Here is a 25,699-nt window from a genome sequence, read left to right on the forward strand (position 1 = left end):
TGAATTCAATGGCGGATTGGTTGAGCTGCAAAGACCTTCTACCAGGGGAGTGGGAACTCAAACAGTCAGTTTTTCATCTGATCACTTCCCATTTCGGCCAGCCACAGATAGACTTATTCGCAACACCACACAATGTGAAATTGCGCCGCTTTTACACAAGGTTCTACTGCAGACAGGCGGAAGGAGCGGATGTGTTGGCAGCCAAATTACTCCTATATGCATTTTCTCCGACTCCTATTCTTAGCCGTCTACTTTGAAGGATCTGAATTGTCAGAGCAGAGGTTATAGTAGTGGCCCCATTTTGGCCGCGACGGACGTGGTTTGCAGAACTTCAGAACCTGTCCACAGTGGAACACCTGCCTCCTCCCATGACAGAAGATTGATCACAACAGGGGCCCATACACCATCAGGATCCAGGTTGGTTACAGCTAAGCCGCCTGGAGACTGAGCGGCGCATGCTAAAGACTAACGGTTATTCTAACTCTGTACTCAACACACTTTTGGCATCCAGGTGTGAGTCAACGAACAGGATTTATCAGTTTACATGGAGGGCCTTCCTGCGCTGGTCAGCAAGGAACTCAGTGCCAAGGGGTGAAGCCACAATGAAACATCTGCTTCATTTTCTACAGGAGGGTCTGGAAAAGGGCTTGAGAGTGAATACCCTGAAACATCAGGCAGCATCTTTAGTAGGCTTGATCTCTAGGTCCTCTAAAGGTTCTCTACAAATTCACCCACATCTGAGGAAGTTTATTAGGGGTGCGACCTTGTTGACTCCCCCGGTAGTCCACCGGTTCCCTTCCTGGGACCTTCATACAGTGCTGAAAGCTCTTCAATCATTGCCTTTTGAACCTCTAAGAATGATCCCACTGAGATATTTCTCTTTCAAGATAGCTTTTCTGATAGCGATTACCTCAGCATGAAGAGGCTCAGGGCTCTGTCTGCGCACAAGAACTTATGCATATTTTCCAAGGAATCGGTTCAACTCATTCCTGATCCCTTCATATGCCCAAAGGTATCCTCAGCTTTTCACCATCGCAGGACATCCTCTTACCATCTTTCTGTCCAAAACCATCCTATCTGACTGAAAAAGTCTGGCATAAATTGGATGTGCGGAGGTTCCTAAAGATTTATCTTCAATGTACTGAGCCTTTTAGGGTCACGGAAATCTTGTTTGTGCCATTCCATCCAAGTTCTATGAGTCAACTGGTGTCATCTGCAACCATAGGCCAGTGGATCAAGGCTTGTATATCTTTGGCCTATGAGACTCAGAACCTCAGGGCACCTATCAGAATTTTGGCACATTCCACAAAGGCAGCAGCGACATCAGCAGCTTTTTCTACAAATGCACCCATACAAGAGATATGTCGGGCTGCCATGTGGAAGGCACCATCGACATTCACAAAACATTATAAGATAGACTCCTGTGCCTCAGCTCAGGCTGCTTTTGGCAGAAGGGTACTACAACAAGTCCTTCCCCCTGAGCAGGTGCGAAGGTTCCCTCCCAATCAGTGGTTATAGGGCTGTGCTGTGGTATATTCCCACTCAGTTGTCTTCTGATATAGCCCCAGAGAATGGAGCATTGGTTCACTTACTGTGAAGGCTCCTTTTTGTGGCTGTATTCGAGGACATCTGGACCCACCCGTGGTGTACTCGCACCTACTCAAGGGAAGAATATTGGGAAACAACTTTTGGGTTGATTTTTTGTGTACTCTGAGACCTGTTACCTCACATGTATCTGTTTGCTTGACTATATTGTTGTTGAGTATTGCTGAAGTATTTTCCATTTCACTATTCTCGGCCTAACAAGAACTGGGTGGGCTGATTTCCTCCGGGCTCTTAAAGGTTCTGTCTAATTTACATAAGTCCTGCATTTGAGCCACATGGAAGCTAACCCACTCAGATCAGATGTTCTTGAATACAGCTACAAGAAGGAGCCATCACGGTAAGTGAACCAATGTTCCAATCTGCCATGGGAGACTGAATCCTTTTTAAAGAATTGGTGATAGGGAATATGATAGCCTGAGACCCACTCCAGTGTCTTGCCAGGAACAATCCTGGGCAAAAAAAAGTAAGGCCCGTAATTCTGTTCAAGAGGTCGGTTGGGTTTTGGTCTAAACCTCTGTACAGATATATTGTGTACTAAGAGTTTGGAATTAGGGACAGCCATTAAAAATTCTTGTGAGCATGGAAAGTATGGATCGGGATCCATTGAGGTCCATTAGTAACAGGTTCTGCAGCCTCATGGAATACTCTCGGTGTGGAGTACCACAGCTCCTTGAGGCGTTTCCGCCCCACCCCATTTGACTACGTGGCTGATATTTAAGGCGGGAGGAACGCCACTCCTTTAGATCCTTTTTGACCACTGTAGCGATCGATTACTTGGTTGCTGCAACTCGTTGTCTTGGTTCTTCTTGGTGTGCGAGTTCTAAAAAATAAGAAAAAAGGATTGATTTCTTGGCTAACAAACTTTGGACCGTCAACTGACTATGATTATGGATAGCCATAGTGTAAAATAAAAAATGAAGAAAACCTTCAAACGATTTAGAGCTAAGCTTCCATCGCAAGATGGGCATGATCTATGCCTAATATGCCTCGGAGAGGGGCATAGCACCTCAGCGTGTAAAGTCTGCATGTCGTTCTCGAAGAAGATGAGACGCAACAGGGAGCTCAGACTAAGGGCCGTTCTATATGACACTCTTTCAGTGTCTGAGGAGAAAGGCCCTTCGGAGCAACCATATGGCTCAAGGACTGCACAAATGCAATCTAAATCCTTGGCCTCGTCTTTTAAATCACCAAAGCCTCCTAAAAGGCCAAAGGAAAAGCTGACCATGGAACTGACCAAACCGAACTGGCCAAAAAGAAGAAAAAGACCTGACTTGGAGAGCACTCGGTCTCCTACGAGCCTCCAGGATGTTGTTATTACTTTGATTTTAAGACCATCAACATTGAAGGTAATGGAGGGCTCCAGGCCATGGATGCCTAACTCCTTCATTAGAATGTCTGACACTGGAGCCTCCGTCGATACTGAAGTAGCCCTCAACATTGAGCACAGCCCAACGGACTTCGACATCAGAGCAACAGGATGCACCAGAAGGCTGAAACCAATGCTGTCAGTATCAGAGGCTACTTTCACATCGGTACCGAAGCAGACCGATATTGCGAGCAATGACGGCCATGGATTCTCTGTCGACAATTCATCAGCAACCTCCGGAATCTGCTTTCAATACCCTGATACTGACAGAATCAAGGCCTGTTACTCCAAGGTGTCAAGCTCCTGTCTCCTTTGAAATTGAGGACAAGGATGGAGAGGAGGCGCTGGAGGATACAGGTTCAGGACTAGATCCCTCAACAGCTCATACTCTCACCTATCAATATTTGATTCCAACAACAGTATGCCATCCACCTGTACATTCAGGGGTTTCCAATCTCTGACAAAGGACCGTGAAGATCAGGATCAATTACCAACTACATTGGGTGAGCTGACTATGCCTCTGACTACACAAATAAAACCACCAGTCTGCTATGCACTGATGGCAGCCCATTTGGCAACGACTACCAGTTGGCATGCCTGCAGTTTCCAGAATTGGCCACCACCTCAAACTGCTCCTATGGGGACTGTGGATCTCTATTCATCTGGCCTAGCCTATGACTACCAAGCAGACAGATTGTGTTAGTCTACAGAGTTTTGCAGACAAAACTCCTTGACTTACTGCCCTTACCCAGGATATGTCAGTGTGAACCTTGGCAGCAGGGGATGTGACAGTTTCCATACAAGGGGAAAAGTCTTTAACCTATGCAGCATCCACTCAAATGTGTTCCTCTTTTCCAGAGCAACCAAAAAAATTTAGTTACAACGCAAACTCAGTTTAAAGTAAAACTAAAGTCCACTGAAATACAGACTCCACTACCTCTAACACAGGATCTGATACCTCTTGCTTCCCTGGCTCCTCAGTCACTGGTGCACTCACAGCCCAACAGTCATCAAGTCTCCTCGGACTTCGAATACTATCCAGACACTCTAGACATCCTACCAGATCCCTCCCCAGATGTGGCAATGCTGTCTCCCCAACGGAGGGAATGAAGCCTTATGTCCAGATTAAAGAAATGGCAGAGGCCTTGGGCCTGGATTTAAAAACTCAGACTATGACCATCAATCCAGTCTATGGCCAAGTCCCTTTCAGCACAACTAGTGGCCCTTCCAGTTCTCCCAGTGATCTCAAGGGCAGCACAAAGTGCTTGGGAAGTTGTCCATACTTCCATGCCGATTTCTAAGAGACTGGAGGGTCTGTATTGAGTGCAGGAAAATGAAAATACATACCTGCACAAATACCCTGTGCCTAATGCTTTAGTTATTGACTGCACAGTTACTTCAAAGTCTGGCTGCCGTCATACAACCTTAGCAGATAGAGAGGGGAGGAAATTAGAAAGACTTGTTCAGTGGCTGGTTTATCAGTTAAAACTGCCATTTACTCTGCCTGCATGGCAAAATACAATCACTCAGTCTGGGATGCAGTAGAACAGGAAGAAGGGGATGTAGTAGAACATAGTCCCCAGAAGAACTTAAAGCGCGCTTCAAGCATGTCATGGTGAAATCATAAGCACTGACTCAGCAACAGCTGAGTACACCTAAGCACCTCACAGAATCTGAGTCCAGGCAGGCTATGGCTGCAGCAATTAACTTAAGGCACCGTGCCTGGCTCAGATCACCCTCATTGCAGAATGGTATAAAGGACAAAATAGGAGGACTACTTTTTGATGGGAAGAGCCATCAAAATATGAGTCATACTCCAGACCAAAATCAGGTTATAAACAGGAGAGAAGAAACTACCCGAAGCCCTATCAACCCTACAATAAACGCCCGTATCAAAACAAGAATAAGGGCAATCAGGGCCAACACTCGAAACAGAGTCACAAAAACAGCATCTTTGAAGCTTGTGCCAGCTCATCACCCACGCTATTTATTCCATACCTCAACCAAGCCAATACCTTCTCCAAAACACCTCAGATAGTTGCTAATACCATCTCTATGGCATCAGTGACACGAACGTCTACCGCCAGGTCCATCAAAACTGGCAAGCCATGCCCCTGCATGGCAACACATAACATCAGATCTTTGGGTTCTCCAGATATCTGCAGGTTATGCCTTAGAGTTCAAGAAGAGACCAAGCTTCATGGGTCTCCTCTTTACACAAGCTACACCAGATCTGCAGGAACAGGTAAAAGAGTTGTTAGCAAAAGGGACCATAGTCCCTATGCAGTAGGCACAAAGGTGGGAAGGCTTTTACTTCCGCTACTTTTAGATCCTCAAATGGGGAGGTCTCTTAAGTCCAACAATGGACTTGAGATATCTGAACAAGTTCATCCGTGTGCGGAAGTATTGTATTACAGCATTGCAGGACATATTACCACTCCTACATCAAGAACGGTGGCTGGCAACCCTAGACTTAAAAGTTGCTTACTTCCACATTGGAATATGGAAGACAGGAAATTCCCAAGATTCACTGTAGGCAACTCCATATTTCAGTACAAGGTACTACCTTTTGGCCTGAATACAGCACCACACGTCTTTACAAAGTGCATAGAGGTGATCGTGGCTCACCTAAGGACCAGGGGATTGGCTATCTTCCTGTACCTTGAAGACTGGCTTGCAGGGACAAGAAGAGTTACTTTCTCAAATATTGTATCTGTTGTGACGTCTCCAAGAACCGGACATAGAAGTGAATTGGAAGAAGTCTTGCCTACATCCAGTGAAGTCCATAGCCTATATAGGAGCAATTCTAGATACTCAAGAAGGAAGGGCATACTTCCAGATCATCAGGGTCCTGACCCAAGATTTCAAAACGTATCCAACACAGTGTACACAACAGATTCAGCACCTCCTGGGCCTGATGGCGTCCTACGAAACAGTTATACGCAACTAAAAATGAGGAAACTAAAATTGTGGTTCCTCTGACTTTTGCCCAAACTTGGATAGCCCATTGCTAAAGTTAACCATTTCTCCCCAAGTCATCCAGTCTTTGTGGTGGTGGAAACGATCCACTCCTAAGAACTATGTGGGTAAGTGGAAGAGGTTTACCTGCTACACAGCCTCTAAGGGTTTCAATGCATTGACAGCATCGGTCAGATAAGTGCTTCTCTACTTGACAGCTCTAAAATCCGAAGGCCTGTCGAACGTTTCCATCAGAGTACACTTGGCGGCACTGTTAGCTAAACATCCAGGGTAGTATTTTCCAATCATAGCTCCAAAGGTTTCCTTAAAGGCCTCACTAACCTATATTCTCTTGTCGGACAACTAATAGAACAGTGAAGTATCTCCTTGGTTCTCTCCTCTTTGACCAAGTCTCCATTTGAACCAATGGTCACAGCAGAACTAAAGCTAGTCAACCTAAAAACTGCCTTCTTGGTAGCAGTCACCACCACCTGCAGGGTGAGTGAAATGACAGCTCTGTGAATGGACAAACCATACACGGTTTAATCCAGAAAAGGTCCTAATGCAAACTGACCATTCTTTCTTGCCTAAGATAGTATCTGATTTCCATATAAATCAGGACATTGTACTTCCAGCTTTTTTCAGAAATGCTTCCACCGCTCTAGAGAGAGCATTTCACTCTCTAGATGTCAGAAGGGTGTTACTCTTCTATCTGGCTAAAGCAAAGTCTATTAGCAAGACTAAAAGACTTTTCATTATTTACAAGGGAAAAACAAAAGGCCACTGATTATCTACGTTTGTCTCATTGGCTGGTCGAGCTCATTCTGCTCACCTACAAGCTTCAGAGAATAGAGTCCCTCTAATCCATAAGGGTGCATTCCATCAGGGCCTATGTAACCTCAATGGCCCATTTATCTGGCACATCCTTCAAAGATATCTGAAAAGCAGCAACCTGGTCATCGGAAATGTCCTTTGTAAAACATTATGCTATAGACTTGCAATCTGCAGTGGAGGCAAAGTTTGGGAGAGAGGTGCTAAAAAGGGTGTTGCAATAACTACTGCCTCCTCCTACATAGCTAGCTAAACACCCTTTACTAATGGAGTTCCACGGATCCCAGTCCAGAGAAACAGGTTGCTCACCTGTAACTGATGATCTGATATGATCGGTTGACATCCATTCATCTCCTTAGATGCCAGATGATTTATGCTGAATACTGGAAGGTGCAATGTGTTACTCAGCATCCTATCTTGGTTGTCACTGAGAAGTTGAACCTTTGAACTACAGGCACCTCCATGGATTCTGGGTTACCAAGCAATGGCCCTGCTTTGCCACCTACTCAGTCACAACTGTCTGTCAGACACAACCTGTTCTACCAAGTTCTCCTCTACCACCAACACAGCCACTTAATATTGCCCCTGACTGAATTCAGCAAGGGGCCAATGATTCACTGGAAGTACCACTGCTGCCGAAGAAAAAGACAGTACCCCCAGTGGCACCACTTCTGACCCTGGCAGGGAATGGTGATGAATATTCTTCAGAGTTTGCAAATACAGATTCTGACGGAGCAAGCCATCCATAGGATCCATCCCCGGATGTACCACCAAAAACATCTACTTGCTCATTGGAAGACTTAAAAGCCTACCATGCCTTGATAAGAGAAATTGCAGAGGCTTTGGGAATAGACTTGAAGCTACCTGAGACAGACCTGAAAGATCCTAAGAACATAAATAAGAACAGCCCTGCTGGATGAGGCCCAAGGCCCATCTAACCCAGCATCCCGTTTTACACAGTGGTCCTCCAGATGCTGCTGCAAGCCTACAGGCAGGAGTTGAGGGCATGCTCTCTATGTTTACAATATATTGTTGACTGCAAAGACCTCACATCCGGTCACCCTTCCTATGCTGCCAGTAATCACTAAGGTGGCGCAGACAGCTTGGGAGGTACTACAGTCCTCAACCCCAATGTCTAAGCGCTTGCTTGCTGGGGGGGGGGGGATATATATATATATATATATATATACCAAATCAATTAATTAAAATCATTTAAAAGATTAAAAAACATTTAAAACCCAGTATTAAAAAAATTTAAACCATAAATCTAACTAAAAGCCTGGGTGAATAAATGTGTCTTCAGTGCCTTTTTAAAAGGTTGCTGGAGATGGGGAGGCTCTTATTTCAACAGGGAGTGCATTCCAAAGTCCAGGGGCAGCAACGGAGAAGGCTTGTTCCTGAGTAGCCACCAGACGAGTTGGCGGCAACTGAAGACAAGCCTCTCCAGATGATCTTAACGGGGTTGGGCTCATGGTGACCAAGTTGTTGTCTTAAATACCCAGGGCCTAAGCTGTTTAGGGCTTTATAGGTAATAACCAGCACCTTAGGATACTTATAGGACACGAGGAAGAAAATGCAATATAATTCAAAGCTTCGTCTCTTTTCTCGGGACTGTAGTATACCGGAGCAACTCCTACGTTGCTGGAAGAGGTGCAGGTGCTTCTGGAGAAGCAGGCAGTTGTCCCTGTGTGGTTGACAGTGAGCCTGTCCAGATTTTACTCATGTTAATTTCAGATCCCAAAGAGGGATGGGGGGATACAGGCGATCATGAACCTACAGGGTCTCAGTTACTTCATGTGGGCATGCAAGTTCAGAATGACAACGTTGCAAGGAATACTGCCTTGCCTGTATAAGGAGTGGGCAGCAACATTAGATTTGAAGGATGTGTACTTCCACGTGGGCATTCAAAAAAGCCCCTGCAACTGCACGTACCTAAGATTTACAGTGGGAGATGCAGTATTCCAATATACTGTCCTTCCCTTTGGATTATCAACAGCCCCTCATGTATTCACAAAAGTCATGGCAGTGGTAGTGGCATACTTACGGATGGAAGCGGTTGCGGTCTTCCTGTATTTAGACTGGCTTCTCATGAGCGATGCCAAAGAAAGGTTACGTTCACAGATCCACTATGTATTACAGCTGTTGTGGGATCTTGGAATCAACGTCAATTGGAAGAAGTCGAACTTGGAACCACAGAAATGCGTAAGTTACATTTTGGAGTGATTCTAGATGTACAATCAAAAAGAGCATACATACCAAAAGAATGGTATCAGCAGATTGGGGACCTGATTCGCTGTTTCACCCTGACCCCTGTAAAGCCCGTGGAAAGCATACGCTGGTTTTTAGGATTAATGGCATCCTGCCATTAATGGGTGTTACACATGTCTGCGTATGAGGCCATTGCAGAAGTGGTATCTCAGGAACTTCGGACCAAATGTCGACAGCCAGAAGAAGCTGCTGACACTCCCACAGTCGATAAGAACAGCCCTGCTGGATCAGGCCCAAGGCCCGTCTAGTACAGCATCCTGTTTCACACAGTGGCCCACCAGATGCCACTGGAAGGCTACAGGCAGGAGTTGAGGGCATGCCCTCTCTCCTGCTGTTACTCCGCTGCAACTGGTACTCAGGCATCCTGCCTTTGAGGCTAGAGGTGGCCTATAGTCCTCCAACTAGTAGCCATTGATAGACCTCTTCTCCATGAAGTTATCCAAATCCTTCTTAGAGCCATCCAGGTTGTTGGCTGTCATCACATTTTGTGGCAGAGAATTCCACAAGATGATTATGCGTTATGTGAAAAAGTACTTCCGTTTGCTGGTCCTAAATTTCCTAGCAATCAATTTCATGGGATGACTCCTGATTCTAGTGTTATGTGAGAGGGAGAAGAATTTCTCTTTATCCACTTCCTAAACACCATGCATGATTTTATAGACCTCTATCATGTCTCCCCGCAGTCATCTTTTTTCTAAACTAAATAGGCCCAGGTGTTGTAGCCTTGCCTCATAAGGAAGGTGCTATAGGCCATTGATCATCTTGGTTGCCTTCTTCTGCACCTTTTCCAGTTCTACAGTGTCCTTTTTTAGATGTGGTGACCAGAATTGTACGCAATACTTCAGGTGTCGCCGCACCATAGTTTTATATAAGGGCATTAAAATATTAGCAGTTTTATTTTTAGTCCCCTTTCTAATGATCCTTAGCATGGAATTAGCCTTTTTCACAGCTGTCACACATGGAGTCGACACTTTCAACAAGCTGTCCACCATGACCCCAAGATCCCTCTCTTTGCCAGTCACCGACAGCTCAGATCCCATCAGCGTATACTTGAAGTTGAGGTTTTTCGTCCCAGTGTGCATAACTTTACACTTGCCAACATTGAACCGCATTTGCCATTTTGTCGCCCACTCACCCAATGTGGAGAGATCCCTTTGGAGCTCCTCACAATCCGTTTGGTATCATCTGCAAATCTGGCCACCTCGCTGCTTACCCCTACTTCTAGATCATTTATGAATAAATTTAAAAGTACTGGTCCCAGTACAGATCCCTGGGGGACCCCACTTCTTTCTTTCCTCCATTGTGAAAACTCCATTTATACCTACCCTCTGTTTCCTGTCCTTTAACCAGTTAGTAATCCACACATGTACTCGTTCCCTCATCCCATGACTGCTAGGTTTTCTCAGGAGTCTTTGATGAGGAGCTTTGTCGAAAGCTTTTTGGAAATCCAGGTATACTATGTCAACTGCTAACTATGTCTGCCCCTGCTAACTTGGCAAAGAGGCACCTTTTAACATGGTGATTCTCTTTATTTAGCAGGGGGAGAGTAACTGGCCCTATCCACCCCCAGCACAGTACCTCCAGTGACAGTTGCTGATGTCTGTCTGATATTTCTTTTTAGATTGTGAGCCCTTTGGGGACAGGGATCCAACTTATTTATTTCTCTGTGTAAACCACCCTGAGCCATTTTTGGAAGGGCGGTATAGAAATCGAGTTGTTGTTGTTGTTATTATTATTATTATTATTATTATTATTATTATTATTAATAATAAAATAACTTGTTCACCTCTATCCACACACTTGTTGACACTCTCAAAGAACTCCAAAAGGTTTGTAAGGCAAGATTTACCTTTGCGGAAGCCATGCTGGTTCTCTCCCAGCAGGGCCTATTCTATGTGCTTTACAATTTTGTTCTTGAGGATGCTTTCCATCAATTTGCCTGGAACGGACGTTAATCTAACCAGCCTGTAATTTCCTGGATCGCCCCTGGATCCCTCTTTGAAAATCAGTGTTACATTTGCTACTTTCCAGTCCTCCGGTACAGAGCCTGACTGCAGGGATAAGTTAGATATTTTAGTAAGGATGTCGGCATAATACATGTATAATACATTTTCTATGCTGATGGACAGTGGGGACCAATCTGTTGGAAGGGGTTCCATTCAAGCCATTAACCCCCACTCAGTGGGTAATGACCAATGCGTCCCTGTTCTGATGGGGGGCCCCATTGTGCCGTGCATCTAATGCAAGGGCAATGGACAATACAGAAGGCTCACTGACACATAAACTACTTGGAACTGCTGGTTGTTTATATGGTGCTAAAAGCATTTGAACTGTTGCCCAGGAGCAGAGTGGTGCAAATCCAGCTGGACAATACAATGGCTATCACATATCTGAACCTTAAAGGGGAGAAAGTATCCCGTTTGCTCTGTGCCCTGAGCATACAGATTTGGGAATGGTGCATCTCCCACACAGTGTTCCCTCTAACCATACACATGAGGCGTGGACAATATATTGGTGGACGACCTTAGTTGCTCGAAACTGCTTGACCAACACCACAAATGTGAGAGGAACATCATCTATCCCCAATGGGTTTTCGACTTGTGGGAACATCCAACTGCGGACTTGTTTGCGACTGCTGCCAACAAAAAGTGTCAGATACTGCTCATGTGCAGGAGTTGGCAGGAGATCACTAGCAGATGCATTTCAACATCAGTGGAACAAGGGCCTCTTATATCTATTTCTGCCACAACTGTTAATCAACCGTGTGCTAGCACAGATCATGAGGGACAACTCAACCTGCATTCTGGTCACACCATGATGACCATGGCAGCCTTGGTTTGCACCACTTCTCAAGCTCTTGAGGAGGAGTTTCCACAGGTTCCCCCTTTGTCAGTACCTTCTGGTTCGGGATGGCAGAAGGGTGCAGCACCCAGATGTAAAGACTCTGCAAATGACAGTGTGGCGAATCGGGATTCTACTTATTAATCAAAGATCGTCAAGAATAAATTATAGGAGCAAATGGAAAAGGTTTGCATTATATGCACATAAGTATGGTTACCTTCCTAGAAAGGCCACTTTAAAACCGGTATTGCTGTATATGACCTCACTGAATCTTAGTGTCTTAGAACATGTGTCCCTAAGGGTCCATCTAAAGTCATATTCTACTCTATATTTTATGCTACATGGTAGGAAATAACTGTGAGGTGCTATTACAAGGCAGAATAATGTTAGTGCTTAAAATTACTTATGCTCTACAAAAATTAAAAAAGGTAATGGAGCATTCCATTTTAGAAGGGTCAACCTCAAGTTCAAGATAAATTCTTAAGGAAGATTAAAAGGGAAGCTTATTTACTGTTTTTAATTTAATGTAAATTGCCATTCTACCATTATCAAGTAATCTCTTTATAGGTGACAAGCGGACCATGGTATTTGTGGAAACTAAGAAAAAAGCAGACTTTATTGCAACCTATCTTTGCCAAGAACACATAGCAACAACAAGTATCCATGGGTGAGCTTTGATATTGCAATTTTTAGTAAATCATGATAACACTTAGAGGCAACTTTAAAAGTTAATTGAATTGGTGTAACTTCAGAAATAAAACTTGTAAGGTTCAATGTCTATACAATTCATACATTCATAAGCCACTTCTGGGTTACACTCTTTTTCAAAGTAAAAAGTAGTTCATTCTTAATAAGGATGGTGCTTCAGTACTTAATCTTGGATAGATTGTGACATGCATAATACTGGGTACTGCGCCTGTGTAGGACCTCGTGTGGTAGAATGGTTGTCACACACACTGGTCTTTAACCACACAATGTGCTTGGAGCGCCATGAGGAGCTTGAAAATTCTACCCCACAAGGTCCTGTGCAAGTGCAGTACCCAGGGTTATGAATGCCTATGGATCACTTAAAGATTAATAGTTACAGGTAAACAACTTGATCCTGATCCTGATCTGTTGGCATTCATAAACAGTGGGTACTGTGCCTGTGCAGGGACCTCACGGATGGATTCACTGGTTCTTCATGTTGCCTCTGCCTCAGGGTGACCGTTGATATCGCTTAGGGCGTATTTTCAGTTCCTTTCTGACGACCAAAATGTCAGCACCTCGTTGGCTGCTGTTCCTCGGCTTCAGATCGGTTCTGCAAGTGAGCTAGAGTAATTTGTGTTAGTTATTCTTTGCTTCTGACTTGGACTTGATATTTGACTACTCTTCGGTTAGCAGACTTAGGCTTTTGTGTGTTTGCTGACTTGAGAATGGCTTATGACCACTCAGGGTTTGGGATGTCAGACTTGTTGAAACTGCTCTGCGGTATAATAGTTGGGTACCAAATGCTACCCAACTATTGCTTTCCCATGAATTTATTAAATGCCACAGATGAATTTAATGCATGCCCCCCAATGAATTCAATGAATGCTCTCCTATGTATTTAACGAATGTCCACAATGGATTTAATGAATGCCCACAATGACTTGAATAAATGCACCCCGATGGATTTAATGAATGTCCCCCAGTGAACTTAACAAATGCCTCCAATCAATAAATGCTCTCCAATAGACTTAAAAGGCCTTCCCCAATGAAAACAATAGATGCTCTCTAAATGCTCCCCCGTGCATCAGTATACTCTCCCCTGAATCAATAATTAATGCTCCCCATTGAACCGCTGAACCTCCTTACCAACCGCTAGTTGTTAAGGAGGTCGCCCTTTAAGCGCCGCCCCCCCCCAAAGGAGCCCTTATAACATGCTTAAATATCACCCGGGCCCAGAAAAGCCCCTGGCTGCTCGAATCCTAACTGCTCTTCCCAGTTCTGTGCCAAATGGCTTCCTGGCCCTTGTGCCGAAGAAGGCTGGCTCCCAGTTCCCCCGAATCGCATTCAGCCTGCGAGTGCTGATCCTGGTTCCTCCTGCTCATGATTAACCTGCCAACATGGCCGAGCAACTGACCAGCGCTCCTTCCTCTTGCCCGGCTGCTGAGAGACTGAGTAAGATGGTGGATGCCGGGCAAGTTCCTCCCCACCCCCTCTCCCAATTGGCCTGCCCTGGACACGTGGAGGGGTCCAAGTTGGTGGTCGCTGTGCATGCTTTGGCAGCTGGAGGCACAACTTTGCCTCACTGCGCAGGTGCAGGAAGCGTCATTACTAACACAAATGAAAGTATATAGAACTTTTATGTACGATCTGAAGAGAAACCAGAGAATGAAACCAGAGGTGCATGGAGTGTGGCAGTAGACTTGTCAACTGACCGCCATGATCAATCGCTTGCGAGAACACCACAGCCCAGCAGTTTGCAAGTTTTGTACTTCATTTTCAATAGGGTTGCGTGTTTTGTATTTTTTCTGTTTCGATTTGTACCAAATCCAAATCAACCCCATTTTGTATTTTGTCCAAAATTAAGCCTTCCGAATCACCCCAGTTTTGTTTTGTATCCAAATTAATCCGAATTAATTCAGATTTTAAAAATAGGTCACATGGTCAAAAGAGTTGGTGGGGGTCATAGTGCCCAGTGAGTGGAAGCTACCACAAAAATTTCAAAGGAATTGGGCAAAATGCTGATTTTGGGTGAATTTTTGAAGTTTGCGCGTCTTTCAGATTTTCCCCATAGGGTATGCTGGAGATTTCAGGAAAAGTATAGCTTCACATGGAGGGGAGGGGTGGCCCAGAGTAGAGTGTGGTTGGTGGTAGTGCCCAGTTGGTACAAGGAAGCTACCACAATTTTTTTCAGAGGAATTTGGCAAAGGGCTGATTTTTAAAGAGTTAATGAAGTTACCCGTCTTTCAGATTTTCCTTGTAGGGTATAATGGAGGTTTCTGCAGTCCCATAACTCCACTTGAGGGGCACTGGGGTGGCCCAGAGCAAGTGGCGGTGTAGTGCACATAGGGTGCCAACCACCCATATGGGTTGCCAACCCATGAAGTACAGGGTTTTGTTGTTCTAGAGGTGTTCTGAGAGTAGATTCTCTAGTAGCATATGAGAGTGGATTCATGGTTTTTCATTAAAAATCTCATTTGCTACCAAAGAATCTAAACTCAATGCCTCAGAGACAACAAAGCCCAGTACCCCAATGGGTTTAGCAATCCCGGGGGGTGGTTGGCACCCTCTGTGCACTACAGGACCACTCGCTTCAGGCCATCCCAGTGCTCCCCAGGTGGAGTTATGGGGCTGCTGAAACCTCCATTATTCCCCATGGGGAAAATCTTAAAGACACGTAAACCTCAAAAATTCCTAAGAAATCAGCCCTTTGCCCTATTTTGAAACTGGGTGCACCACCCTTGGGGCACTGCCAACCAACCCACTTTTTTGCCCCTGAAGCCTCACATAAACAAGTTGAAAGAGTGAAGAGAATGATGAACGACGACACTTAATTTTTTGGCACTGTTATTTGAGAATTTTGCAGCGGGTGTGAGCCTGTCCCTGTGGCACTAGCACAGCAGCACAACTCATTTGTGGATTCAAGCAATCTTTCAATAAAAACACTCCCTCTCCATGGAACAGTGACCACAGGTCATTTGAGATAGCAAGATAGACCAATTAACTGCCTTGGTACTATGGAACAGCTTCAAATGTTCATTTAACTGAAGTGGAGTGAGCCGTAGCCCAAACAAATCAGCCTACTGTTCAGAATTGTTGAGATTTATCATCACTGCATTAAGAAAGTGCAAAACCATGGATCATGGTTACAAGAAAGAGAGAAGCAACTACGATTCCTGGGGATGTCAATAGATTGACAGGGGTATTCCCCACCCCCCTCCTTTTGTCTCCTGTAGTCCCATGTGGATGACCTGTCCCTGCAATGGCAAAAGTTGTGAACCACTGGCTTAGACATCATGTGCCACCAAATTACGTTGTGGCCTAAATTACATTAGACTGCTCAATTTGGGCAACAAAACTTAGACACCACTATAACTCATAAAAATCAGAAGAAAAACAAAATAGCTCTTCAAAAGACCCCTGAACAAGTCAACAGATTCTTTCTAAATCTTTGGAAAGAAGCACCTGTGTAATTTCAGAACTTTCCTATGCAGGTTCTCGAAAAGCTTCTCCACACAATTTATACCATGGCTTTTAGCAAGAGCTCCCAAAGATATTGAGGTATTTCTGTCTCAAAATGCTGTCTTCCAAATCCCTTTGCAAGGTCAGTTTGCATTTCAATCATACTGAATACAACACATACTTAACTAGCTCAACAGCTTTTTGCATCTCTTCTCTTCTGCTAATCAGTGCCTCAGCTGGAGTGGAGAGAGTCAGAGAAGTCAATTTCAATTGCAATGTTTTTCTGAAGAACAAAGCATTCTGTCCGAAACACAGTCATTTCGATTTGGAAACAAAAATATCTGTGTTTTAATTCTTGATTTTGTTTTGGTTACAAAACCTCCGAAATTGCCATTTTCGGGCACAAAACGTTTTGTACCTGAATTGAAATGCACAAGCCTAATTTTCAAAACAAACCTTGAAAAACCATGCCCTTCGTTTGTGTGCAGCGCTTTACAAAGATGCATTTCAACTGCTGACACCAAGACCAAACTTGCCATCAATATCTGGATCTGTGTTGAAGCCGGTGTCAGGATCTGTGCATACACAGTCTAAAACCTCAGCCCTGTCCACTATAGCTTCGACATTGGAAGCCGCATTCAAGCGTCCTAAAGCACTTCCAAGGGAATTCTATTCAAAAGACCAGCATGATCACAAGAAGAAGCGAAGGACATCGAATGAGGAACACTACGCTTTCAAAAACGTATAAAGCAAAAGTTATCGAAATCTCCTGCGAGATTGACAGCTGGAACACCTTTGCCTTCGGGGTTACAGGCTCCATGCCATTCACCATTGATATCTATGCTCTTGATGCCAAGACAACACCACATCGACATCATCTTTACATCAGACACGCTCCACTTTCAATTAGCCACTTTTTCATTGATGCCGCATCTGCTTTAAGCATTGTCTCCAACTCAGATTCCAATACAATCACTCCTCAATCAGCAACTAACATCGCCTGATGCCTCTGTCTTTGGGTTCAATCCAGAAGATGATACCTTAGCTGCTTATGCATCCTTGGATCCAGACACAGCTGCGGCTAAAACACTTGTTTCAATTCTAGATTCAACAGATATTACACCATAAGGCTCCACCTTTCATGGTTTCCTGAGCCAGGGACACGATATCAACCCTGATGTCAAGAAGTTGCAGTGTCGATCCCAAAAACCATCAGTATGGCCTGAATGCTTTACCATTGAGAGAGCTCTGACATCAAGGCAGATACCTGTATGTAATTGGAATTGTGGTGGCTACTACTACTCCAGGTTTAGCTTCTCATGGAAAGTCCAGTCTACTTTACAACACGGAACTTCAGAAATGCCTCTAATGACACAGTCCTTTTCATTGCTAGGAGTGCCACACTGCCACAATGCAACCTGCTGTAGTGCCAAATCAAACACAAGCTTCAATGGCACGTATGCCCACAGCTGTGCTCCAGGTAGCACAAACTATACTTATTCAACCTGCACCACCAACAGATCCAGTTCTTCTTACACTTGTCACTATGTCTAATGACCCACAAGGTGCGGTTACACCAGCTGCCCCTTCTAAGAGGATGATTATGGACCCACGTCGGACCCGGAGGATGAATTGGTGAGCACAGAACATCAGTTTGACCCACCTTCAATGCGCCACCCCAATCTTCAACTTTCCCAATGGAAGAATTTAAAAGGCTTCCATATTCACACTACAGAAATGGCAGAGACCTTAGGGTTAGACATTAAGAAACCAACAATGGACCCGAAGGACCCTGTCTATGACCTCATGTCGACAGTGCAATAGGTTCAACCAGTAGCACTGCCTATGCTTCCTGTTACAGTTAAGGCAGTGCAGTCGGCCTGGGAGGTGATGCAGACATAAACATCAAAATGCCTAGAAAGCCTCTACAGGGTTCAGGAATAGGATAATGCCTACCTCTTGAAACACCCAGTCCACAATTCACTTGTCATAGAATGTGCATCCTTATCTTAAACTGGATGCAGAGACACTACATCTTCTGATAAAGAAGGCAGAAATATGGATGTGCTAGGCCACAAGGTCTACTCAACATTGAGTCTATCCATATGAATTGCAAATTACACCGTCTGTATGGCACATTACAATCATTCCTTGTGAGACAACTTACAGCGGGATTTATTTATTATTTATTTTACATATTTTTATGCCACCCAAAACTTGCGTCTCTGGGTGGTTTACAACAAGATAAAAACATTAATTAAAAACAAAAATGAGCAATTTAAAACACAACAATTTAAAAAATTTAAAACAATATTCTAAAACAGCATTAAAAACAATCAAAACAGTATCAGTTAAAAGCCTGGGTGAACAGATGTGCCTTTAAAGCTTTTTAAAAATTGTCAAAGATGGGGATGCTCTTATTTCACTAGGGAGCGCATTCCAAAACCTCGGGGCAGCAACGGAAAAGGCCCATCCCTGAGTGGCCACCAGACGAGCCGGTGGCAAATGCAGACGGACTGATCCTGATGATCTCAATGGGCGGTGGGGTTTGTAATGAAGAAGACGTCCTCTTAAATACCCAGGGCCCAAGCTGTTTAGGGCTCTATAGGTTATGACCACCACCTTGTATTTTGCCCAGAAACATATTGGCAGCCAGTGTAACTCCTTCAATACAGGAGTAATATGGTCTCTCCTAGATGACCCAGAGACCAGCCTGGCTGCCGCATTCTGGACCAACTGTAGTTTCTGGACTACGTACAAGGGCAGCCCCACATAGAGCGCATTACAGTAATCCAGTCTGGAGGTTACTAGCAGATGTACCAGTGTTTTGAGGTCAACTATCTCAAGAAACGGACACAGCTGGCGTATCAGCCGAAGCTGATAGAAGGCATCTCTGGCCACCGTCTCAACCTGGGACACCAGGGAGAGACTTGGATCCAGAAGCACCCCTAGACTGCATACCTGTTCCTTCTGGGGAAGTGTGACCCCATCCAGAAGAGGCAGATCAAAATCGTCTCTCAAGTTCCGACCCCGCACAATGAGTACCTCCGTCTTATCTGGATTCAGTCTCAGTTTGTTATCCCTCATCCAGCCCATTACCATCTCCAGGCAGGCATTTAGGGAGGTTATGCCCTTTCCCGATGATGCTGACATAGAGAAATAGATTTGGGTGTCATCAGCATACTGATAACACACTGCACCAAATCTCCTGATGATCTCTCCCAGTGTTTTCACGTAGATGTTAAACAACATCGGAGACAATGCAGAGCCCTGAGGGACACCATACCAAAGTTAAGATTTTGAAGAACAGTCTCCAAGGGACACCATCTGGAACCTGCCTGAGAGGTTGGAGCGGAACCACTGCAGAGCAGTGCCTCTCACTCCCAACCCCCTCAGACACTCCAGAAGGATACTATCGTTGATGGTATCGAAAGCCGCCGAGATGTCCAAAAGGACCAACAGAGTCGCACTTTCTCTGTCCATTCCCAGTTGGCGATCATCCATCAGGCCGACCAAGGCAGTCTCTGCCCCATAGCCCGCCTGGAAGCCAGTTTGAAATTGGTCTAGATTTGACCTCACGGTTACATGAGGAATTTCTTATATGTTACAATTATGTTTATGCTAAGTCACCCCTGCTGCAGGGCAGTGTGGTCCACCTGCAGCTTGACAACACCACTGCTGTAGCCTAACTCAATAGGCGGCAGGGGTAGGTGGGAGAGGACTGTCCCGTTCACTGTGTGCACTGAGCATCCAGATCTGGAACTGGTGCATTGTTCACCAGATACATCTAATTACTATACACATCAAGGCGAGTGACAACCAGGAGAGCTGGTCTTGTGGTAGGAAGCATGACTTGTCCCCTTAGCTAAGCAGGGTCTGCCCTGGTTGCATTTAAATGGGAGACCATATGTGAGCACTGTAAGATATTCCCCTTAAGGGATGGAGCCACTCTGGGAAGAGCATCTAGGTTCCAATTTCCCTCCCTGTCATCTCCAAGATAGGGCTGAGAGAGATTCCTGCTGCAACCTTGGAGAAGCCACTGCCAGCCTGTGTAGACAATACTGAGCTAGATAGATGAATGGTCTGACTCAGTATATCACAGCTTCCTAGGTTGCTAACATACTTGCAGGACTATTTTAGTAGATCTGTTCTACAACTATACCACCACAAGTAGGAATCCAACCACCTTTATCTTGAACATGTTTTCAGATTGTGTGGAACTCCACAGATAGACATGTTTGCATGGCTCAAAAGCTGGTCATGGGAAAAGCTCCATGCACTGGCGGAGCTACCATAGTGCGAAAGTGTTCAAAGCACACGGGCCGCTGCCTCTCCTCCTCCTCCCCCACAGCCCACACACACATTTCAAAGGCAGGCTGGCAGTACTTGTCTTGGGCATCCCCCACTCTCCACCTCCGCTACAGGGCCGAGATTAACTGCGGGGGTCAGACAGTAACTTGACTGCCTGCTCCACCAAACCTTAAAATGAGTCATCCAGTTTAGTTTCCTAGAGAGGCAGGCAGGAGGAAGAAACATTTGGCTGCAGGGGCACCTTCCCTTCCAGTCCCTCCCCCAAAAGGAGCATTTCTCTCTTAGTCTCTCTTTCCAATCCACATGAAGGCGGCGGTAGCAGCAGCAGCCTGCCGGCACAAGCAAGCAGAGGAGCGAGTCTGCAGCAGGAACACTTGAGAGAGAAGGCAAGGAACTGGCGGGGGCATAATCTTTGTGGGGGTGGTGGCTGGGTTCACGCTCTGACAGCATCTCCAGGTAGGGCTGGGAGAGACTCCTGCTGAAACCTTGGCGAGCTGCTGCCAGTCAGTGTAGAGGAGCTAGATGGATCAATAATAATCTGGCTCGGTATCAAGGCAGCTTCCTAGGTTGCTATGAACCCCTTTACAGGTTCCAAATACTTTGCCATTTCCATCCGGGCAGCTGCCGCGAGTAAATAGCAGTTCCCTGCCCCTTCAAAGAAAGCGCTGTGAGACCCTCCTGGTCCTGGACACATTTGCAGCAGGCACAGAGTGCTTGCTGGGGAAGGGGGGCTGCGGCTGAAATTTGGCCCCACCCTAGAGCTGGCAGCGAAGCGGAGTTCCTCGAACCTTTCCAAAGCGCCTGTGCTTCCTTAATCAGGATGTCAGCTGGTATAGACTTCATAGTCATGGCCTGAGTTCCCTCCCAATTGCAACAGGGATAAGAATGTCTCAAGTCTGAGGTTTTATTACATGAAACACAGCGGGCTTCCTAAGGAACATGTGCTCCTTTTACACACATTCGGGTGTAGCTATAATTGAGGGGTTCATAGGCACCTAGCAATAGGTTTCCTATGAATTATAATATAATTACAATTATATTTATAGCTATAATATAAGGGGATCAAAGAACTCCCCCCCCCGAGCGCCTGAGGGCCCCCCAGCTCCACCCCTCCCTACTGTTTCTTCATTATCTCCCTCACTCCGAGGGGCCACCGGAAAGAGGGGCGAACACGGGCCCCCTCTTCTCTAGCTACGCCCCTGGCTCCATGGGAGGTGCCTTTCAGAACCATTGGCAAAAGGGGCTGCTGTACATGTTCCCACCTCATCCTCTTCTCAACAGAGTAGTGGCAAAGCTGATCCAGGGCAACACAAGGTACATTCTGATCACTCCATGGTGTCCCTGGTGTTCCAGGGTAGGGCCAAACAATTCCACATCGGATACTCACACATTGTAGGTCATGGAGATTAACTCAGCAAACCAAACTGCAAGGTTTGCAACTGCCACATACCATATGGGTCCACTAGACAAGAGCTTATGCATGATCGGCGGCCCATCTATCTGGCATCAAGATTCAGGACATTTGTGCTGCAGCCACATGGTCCTCCCATCGGCATTTCATTAAACATTATGCAATAGATCTTCACTCCGCTGCAGAAGTAAACTTTGGGATGAGTAAAAGGGTGTTGCAATAACTGCTTCCAGTGCTACTTCACCCATCTCCTTAATAGAAGCTTGCTAATGACCCATTGCTTATAAATGCCAGTGGATCATGATCCAGATAAACAGGTTGTTTACCGATATTAATGGTCACACCAAGCGCATGGATTGAGGCGCAGGCGCCACGAGTTAGTGATACCATCCGCGAGGTCCCTGCACAGGCACAGTACCCATTGCTTGTGAACAATGTTACAAGTAAGCAACCTGGTTTCTCCCCTCATCTATTTCCTTCAGCTATACTTTTTTTGAGGTTCTGGTTTTTAACTTAGTTTAAAAATGAGTTCTTAAGCTGTTGTGTATTGCATTCTGTATTTTCTTTTTACCTTTTTTGTTTGTTATTGATGTGAACTCCGCTTGTCTCTGGGTCCGCCTTCTTAGCCAATCAAAACATACTCCGTGGGAATCATTTAGAGGCTTTATTGCTACTGCAGTTAGCAAGGTATTCAACAGGCTAGTTGTTCTCAGTTGAATACAAATTGGTTACAGATGAGGTTCTCTTTTATACAGTCAACAAAATGGAGTCTGAGGCTCCCAGCTCAATACACATAACAACCTGGTGATCTAACCCTTTCAAATGCGCAAGTGAAACTTGACTCCTTTGTTCATCAGGTGATTACCCCTTATTTGGTTAGATCCCGACTTTCCTCGCCTGGGAAGCTCAGTGTTAGCAGTTTTGTTGGTACATTTTAGCTAGAGAGAGGTAATGACGGTTAATTGTGAAAGACAGTGTTGCAAATCATGTCCCTGAGCAGAGCTTGGGTTACTTGATGTTAAGATGAGGTTTTTCTAAGCAAAATGGAGTTACTTGGGTTTTCTAAACACATCAATTCCCCCCTGAAAAACTGGACCATCCTGAATCTTCAGGATGCCTTTATCAAGGCTTGTAAAGGGTACAGATGTATATTTAGGCCCTATACTGTGGCGGGGTTTAAAGGTTTTCATAAGCATTTGGATTAAAGTTGGAATGCATTGTAAGCAGCAACGTGTGATTATCAATAAGAGGAAAATACATACAGTAATTATAACTATTTTCTGTGCCCACAATCCCCTATTGGGTAACCAAGAAGTGAGCCATGCCCATATATCTGTAGGGTTTTCCTTCCCTATATTATGCCTTATTTGGAGTTGATTTTTGAGATTTTGAACATGACTAGTGATGGATCCAGTCTTACTGACATAAAAACAACAGATTTCACCTAGGACTGCGCAAGCTCCTCCTCCTTGGGTGGTGAGTGTATCTAAGGCCCTCCGATTTTGCATAACTACTTCTCCTAATGAGTTAATTTCTGTGCCCATATCAGTTAAGGCTAAGAGTCTGGTTAAATGGAAGTTTGATTTGTCTGGAAATGTTAATGATAGCTCTTTCTAATTCATAGGCTCCTAATCTAGGAAATATAGTTTTTGCCCATTGGTGGAACTTTGTGTTTCGTGTGTCTAAAGGATTTGGGACATATTGGATTTGGGACATAATGGATTTTGGTGTGTCTTCGTGTTCTGATTAAGAACTTGTGAGGCATTAAGTGTAGGTTTTACATAAATGGTAGGTGCTAAATGGGCTGGGGCACATCTGCCTGTCCATCCTGGGGGTAATGCACGATAGGCTCTGTTCCCACAGACCCAATAGAGGCCTGCAGGTAGGGCAACAATTAAGTTGTTCCCTGAACAAGGTAAACTTACATAATGGCTACCTAAATCTATAATGTCTTTACCTGTATTACCAAACAAATGTTTCCATGTTCTAGACACATCCATGGGATAAGCACATGCAATTGTAACCCAGATATCATACCAGGGTGTGTGTGGTAAAACTAGTGCTATCAGAAACATGATTGGTTTGGTTTGTCTGTTGACAAAGGTCAAGTCCTTTTGTAAGATAATTGAGAGCAACTAGCCTGTTGAATACTTTGCTAGCTGCAGTAGCAATAAAGCCTCTAAATGATTCCCACTGAGTATGTTTTGATTGGCTAAGAAGACGGATCCAGAGACGAGCCAAGTTCACATCATTATGATTTAATGTGTTATGTTCTTATTGTATGTTTTAATCCCCTGTTGTGAGCCACCCAGAGAAGAATTTGTTATGGGGTGGCTAACAAAGATGATGATGGTGATGCTTGCCGTGTAATAGGGACAGTGGGTAAACTTGTCCTCATAGGCTTATGTAATTACAGATTTTTGCATGCATTTGAATCATTTCCCCACTGAAGTGACAGAAGTGATATAGTAATTTAAAATTATGTGCAGCTGGGGTTCAAATATTCTTTTTACAGTAGGCTGCACTTCACTTATGTAGTAGGGTAATTGAACAGGCAAGCTTATATTTAAGACATCAGTGAGACTGTTTAATGGTAGCTATACTGTCATCCTTCCTTTCATAAGGCAAATGGTTCTTCAGTAACCTTATACAGGTGAAACTCGGAAAATTAGAATAGCGTGCAAAAGTCCATTAATTTCAGTAATGCAAATTAAAAGGTGAAACTGATATATGAGACAGACGCATTACATGCAAAGCGAGATAAGTCAAGCCTTAATTTGTTATCATTGTGATGATCATGGCGTACAGCTCATGAAAACCCCAAATCCACAATCTCAGAAAATTAGAATATTACATGGAACCAAGAAGACAAGGATTGAAGAATAGAACAGTATCGGACCTCTGAAAAGTATAAGCATGCATATGTATTCAGTACTTGGTTTGGGCCCCTTTTGCAGCAATTACTGCCTCAATGCGGCGTGGCATGGATGCTATCAGCCTGTGGCACTGATGAGGTATTATGGAAGACCAGGATGCTTCATTAGCGGCCTTCAGCAATTCTGCATTGTTTGGTCTCATGTCTCTCATCCTTCTCTTGGCAATGCCCCATAGATTCTCTATGGGGTCAGGTCAGGCGAGTTTGCTGGCCAATCAAGCACAGTACACTGTATACTTTTCAGAGGTCTGATATTGTTCTATTCTTCAATCCTAGTCTTCTTGGTTCCATGTAATATTCTAATTTTCTGAGATTGTGGATTTGGGGTTTTCATGAGCTGTACACCATGATCATCACAATGATAACAAATTAAGGCTTGACTTATCTCGCTTTGCATGTAATGCATCTGTCTCATATATCAGTTTCACCTTTTAATTTGCATTACTGAAATTAATGGACTTTTGCACGATATTCTAATTTTCCGAGTTTCACCTGTATAGTTCTTTACAATGGCAATTTACTTTCTGTTTAGTCCTTGTTTGAACACTTCCTTTTCCCTTGCCCTAACACACTGAGTTTACTCCCCCCACCACCTCATGAGCTTTCCACCTCAGCCCCAAAACCTTGCTAAGATATTCACAATTGTTAAGTTCTAATTAGTTTATACACGAGGCTAGGGGTTTTTGCTCTAGGGTGCATTTCTTTGTACCTATTTTCATTCTTGATCAAAAAAGCTTCTTTTCAGTATGCTGTTGAAGAACTATATTACAAGTATCTAAGTTTTGGAAGCAAGCTCTGTAGTACCAATATATTGGGATCCTCTATTAAACCTATCATTTGTATTTTCTGAAAGAGCTTTGGAAACAATAAGATTGTGGTTTTGCTTTATTGCTTTCAAAGCTTGTTGCCGCACAACATTTGGGTAAGCTTGTAAACTTACCCATATTTGCAGGGTGCCATTCCAGTCAATAAAAGGTACCCTGAAATTCTCGCTGCTTTTATATCCCATACTTGCTTTGGTTTT

At 44.5% G+C, this 25,699-nt stretch overlaps 1 protein-coding gene across 9 annotated transcripts in view; it reads left to right on the top strand.

Annotated features, from left to right (window-relative positions):
- DDX4 (DEAD-box helicase 4) overlaps nucleotides 1-25,699 on the top strand; it is a 120,263-nt gene that overhangs the window by 84,016 nt on the left and 10,548 nt on the right. For all 9 annotated transcript variants that reach the window (XM_053298256.1, XM_053298258.1, XM_053298257.1 and 6 more), the window contains one exon: nucleotides 12,437-12,536. In XM_053298256.1, the coding sequence (XP_053154231.1) occupies nucleotides 12,437-12,536 (100 nt within the window). The remainder of the gene's footprint in view (nucleotides 1-12,436; nucleotides 12,537-25,699) is intronic.

The sequence above is a fragment of the Hemicordylus capensis genome, chromosome 2 (assembly GCF_027244095.1).
Source record: "Hemicordylus capensis ecotype Gifberg chromosome 2, rHemCap1.1.pri, whole genome shotgun sequence".
NCBI lineage: Eukaryota > Metazoa > Chordata > Lepidosauria > Squamata > Cordylidae > Hemicordylus > Hemicordylus capensis.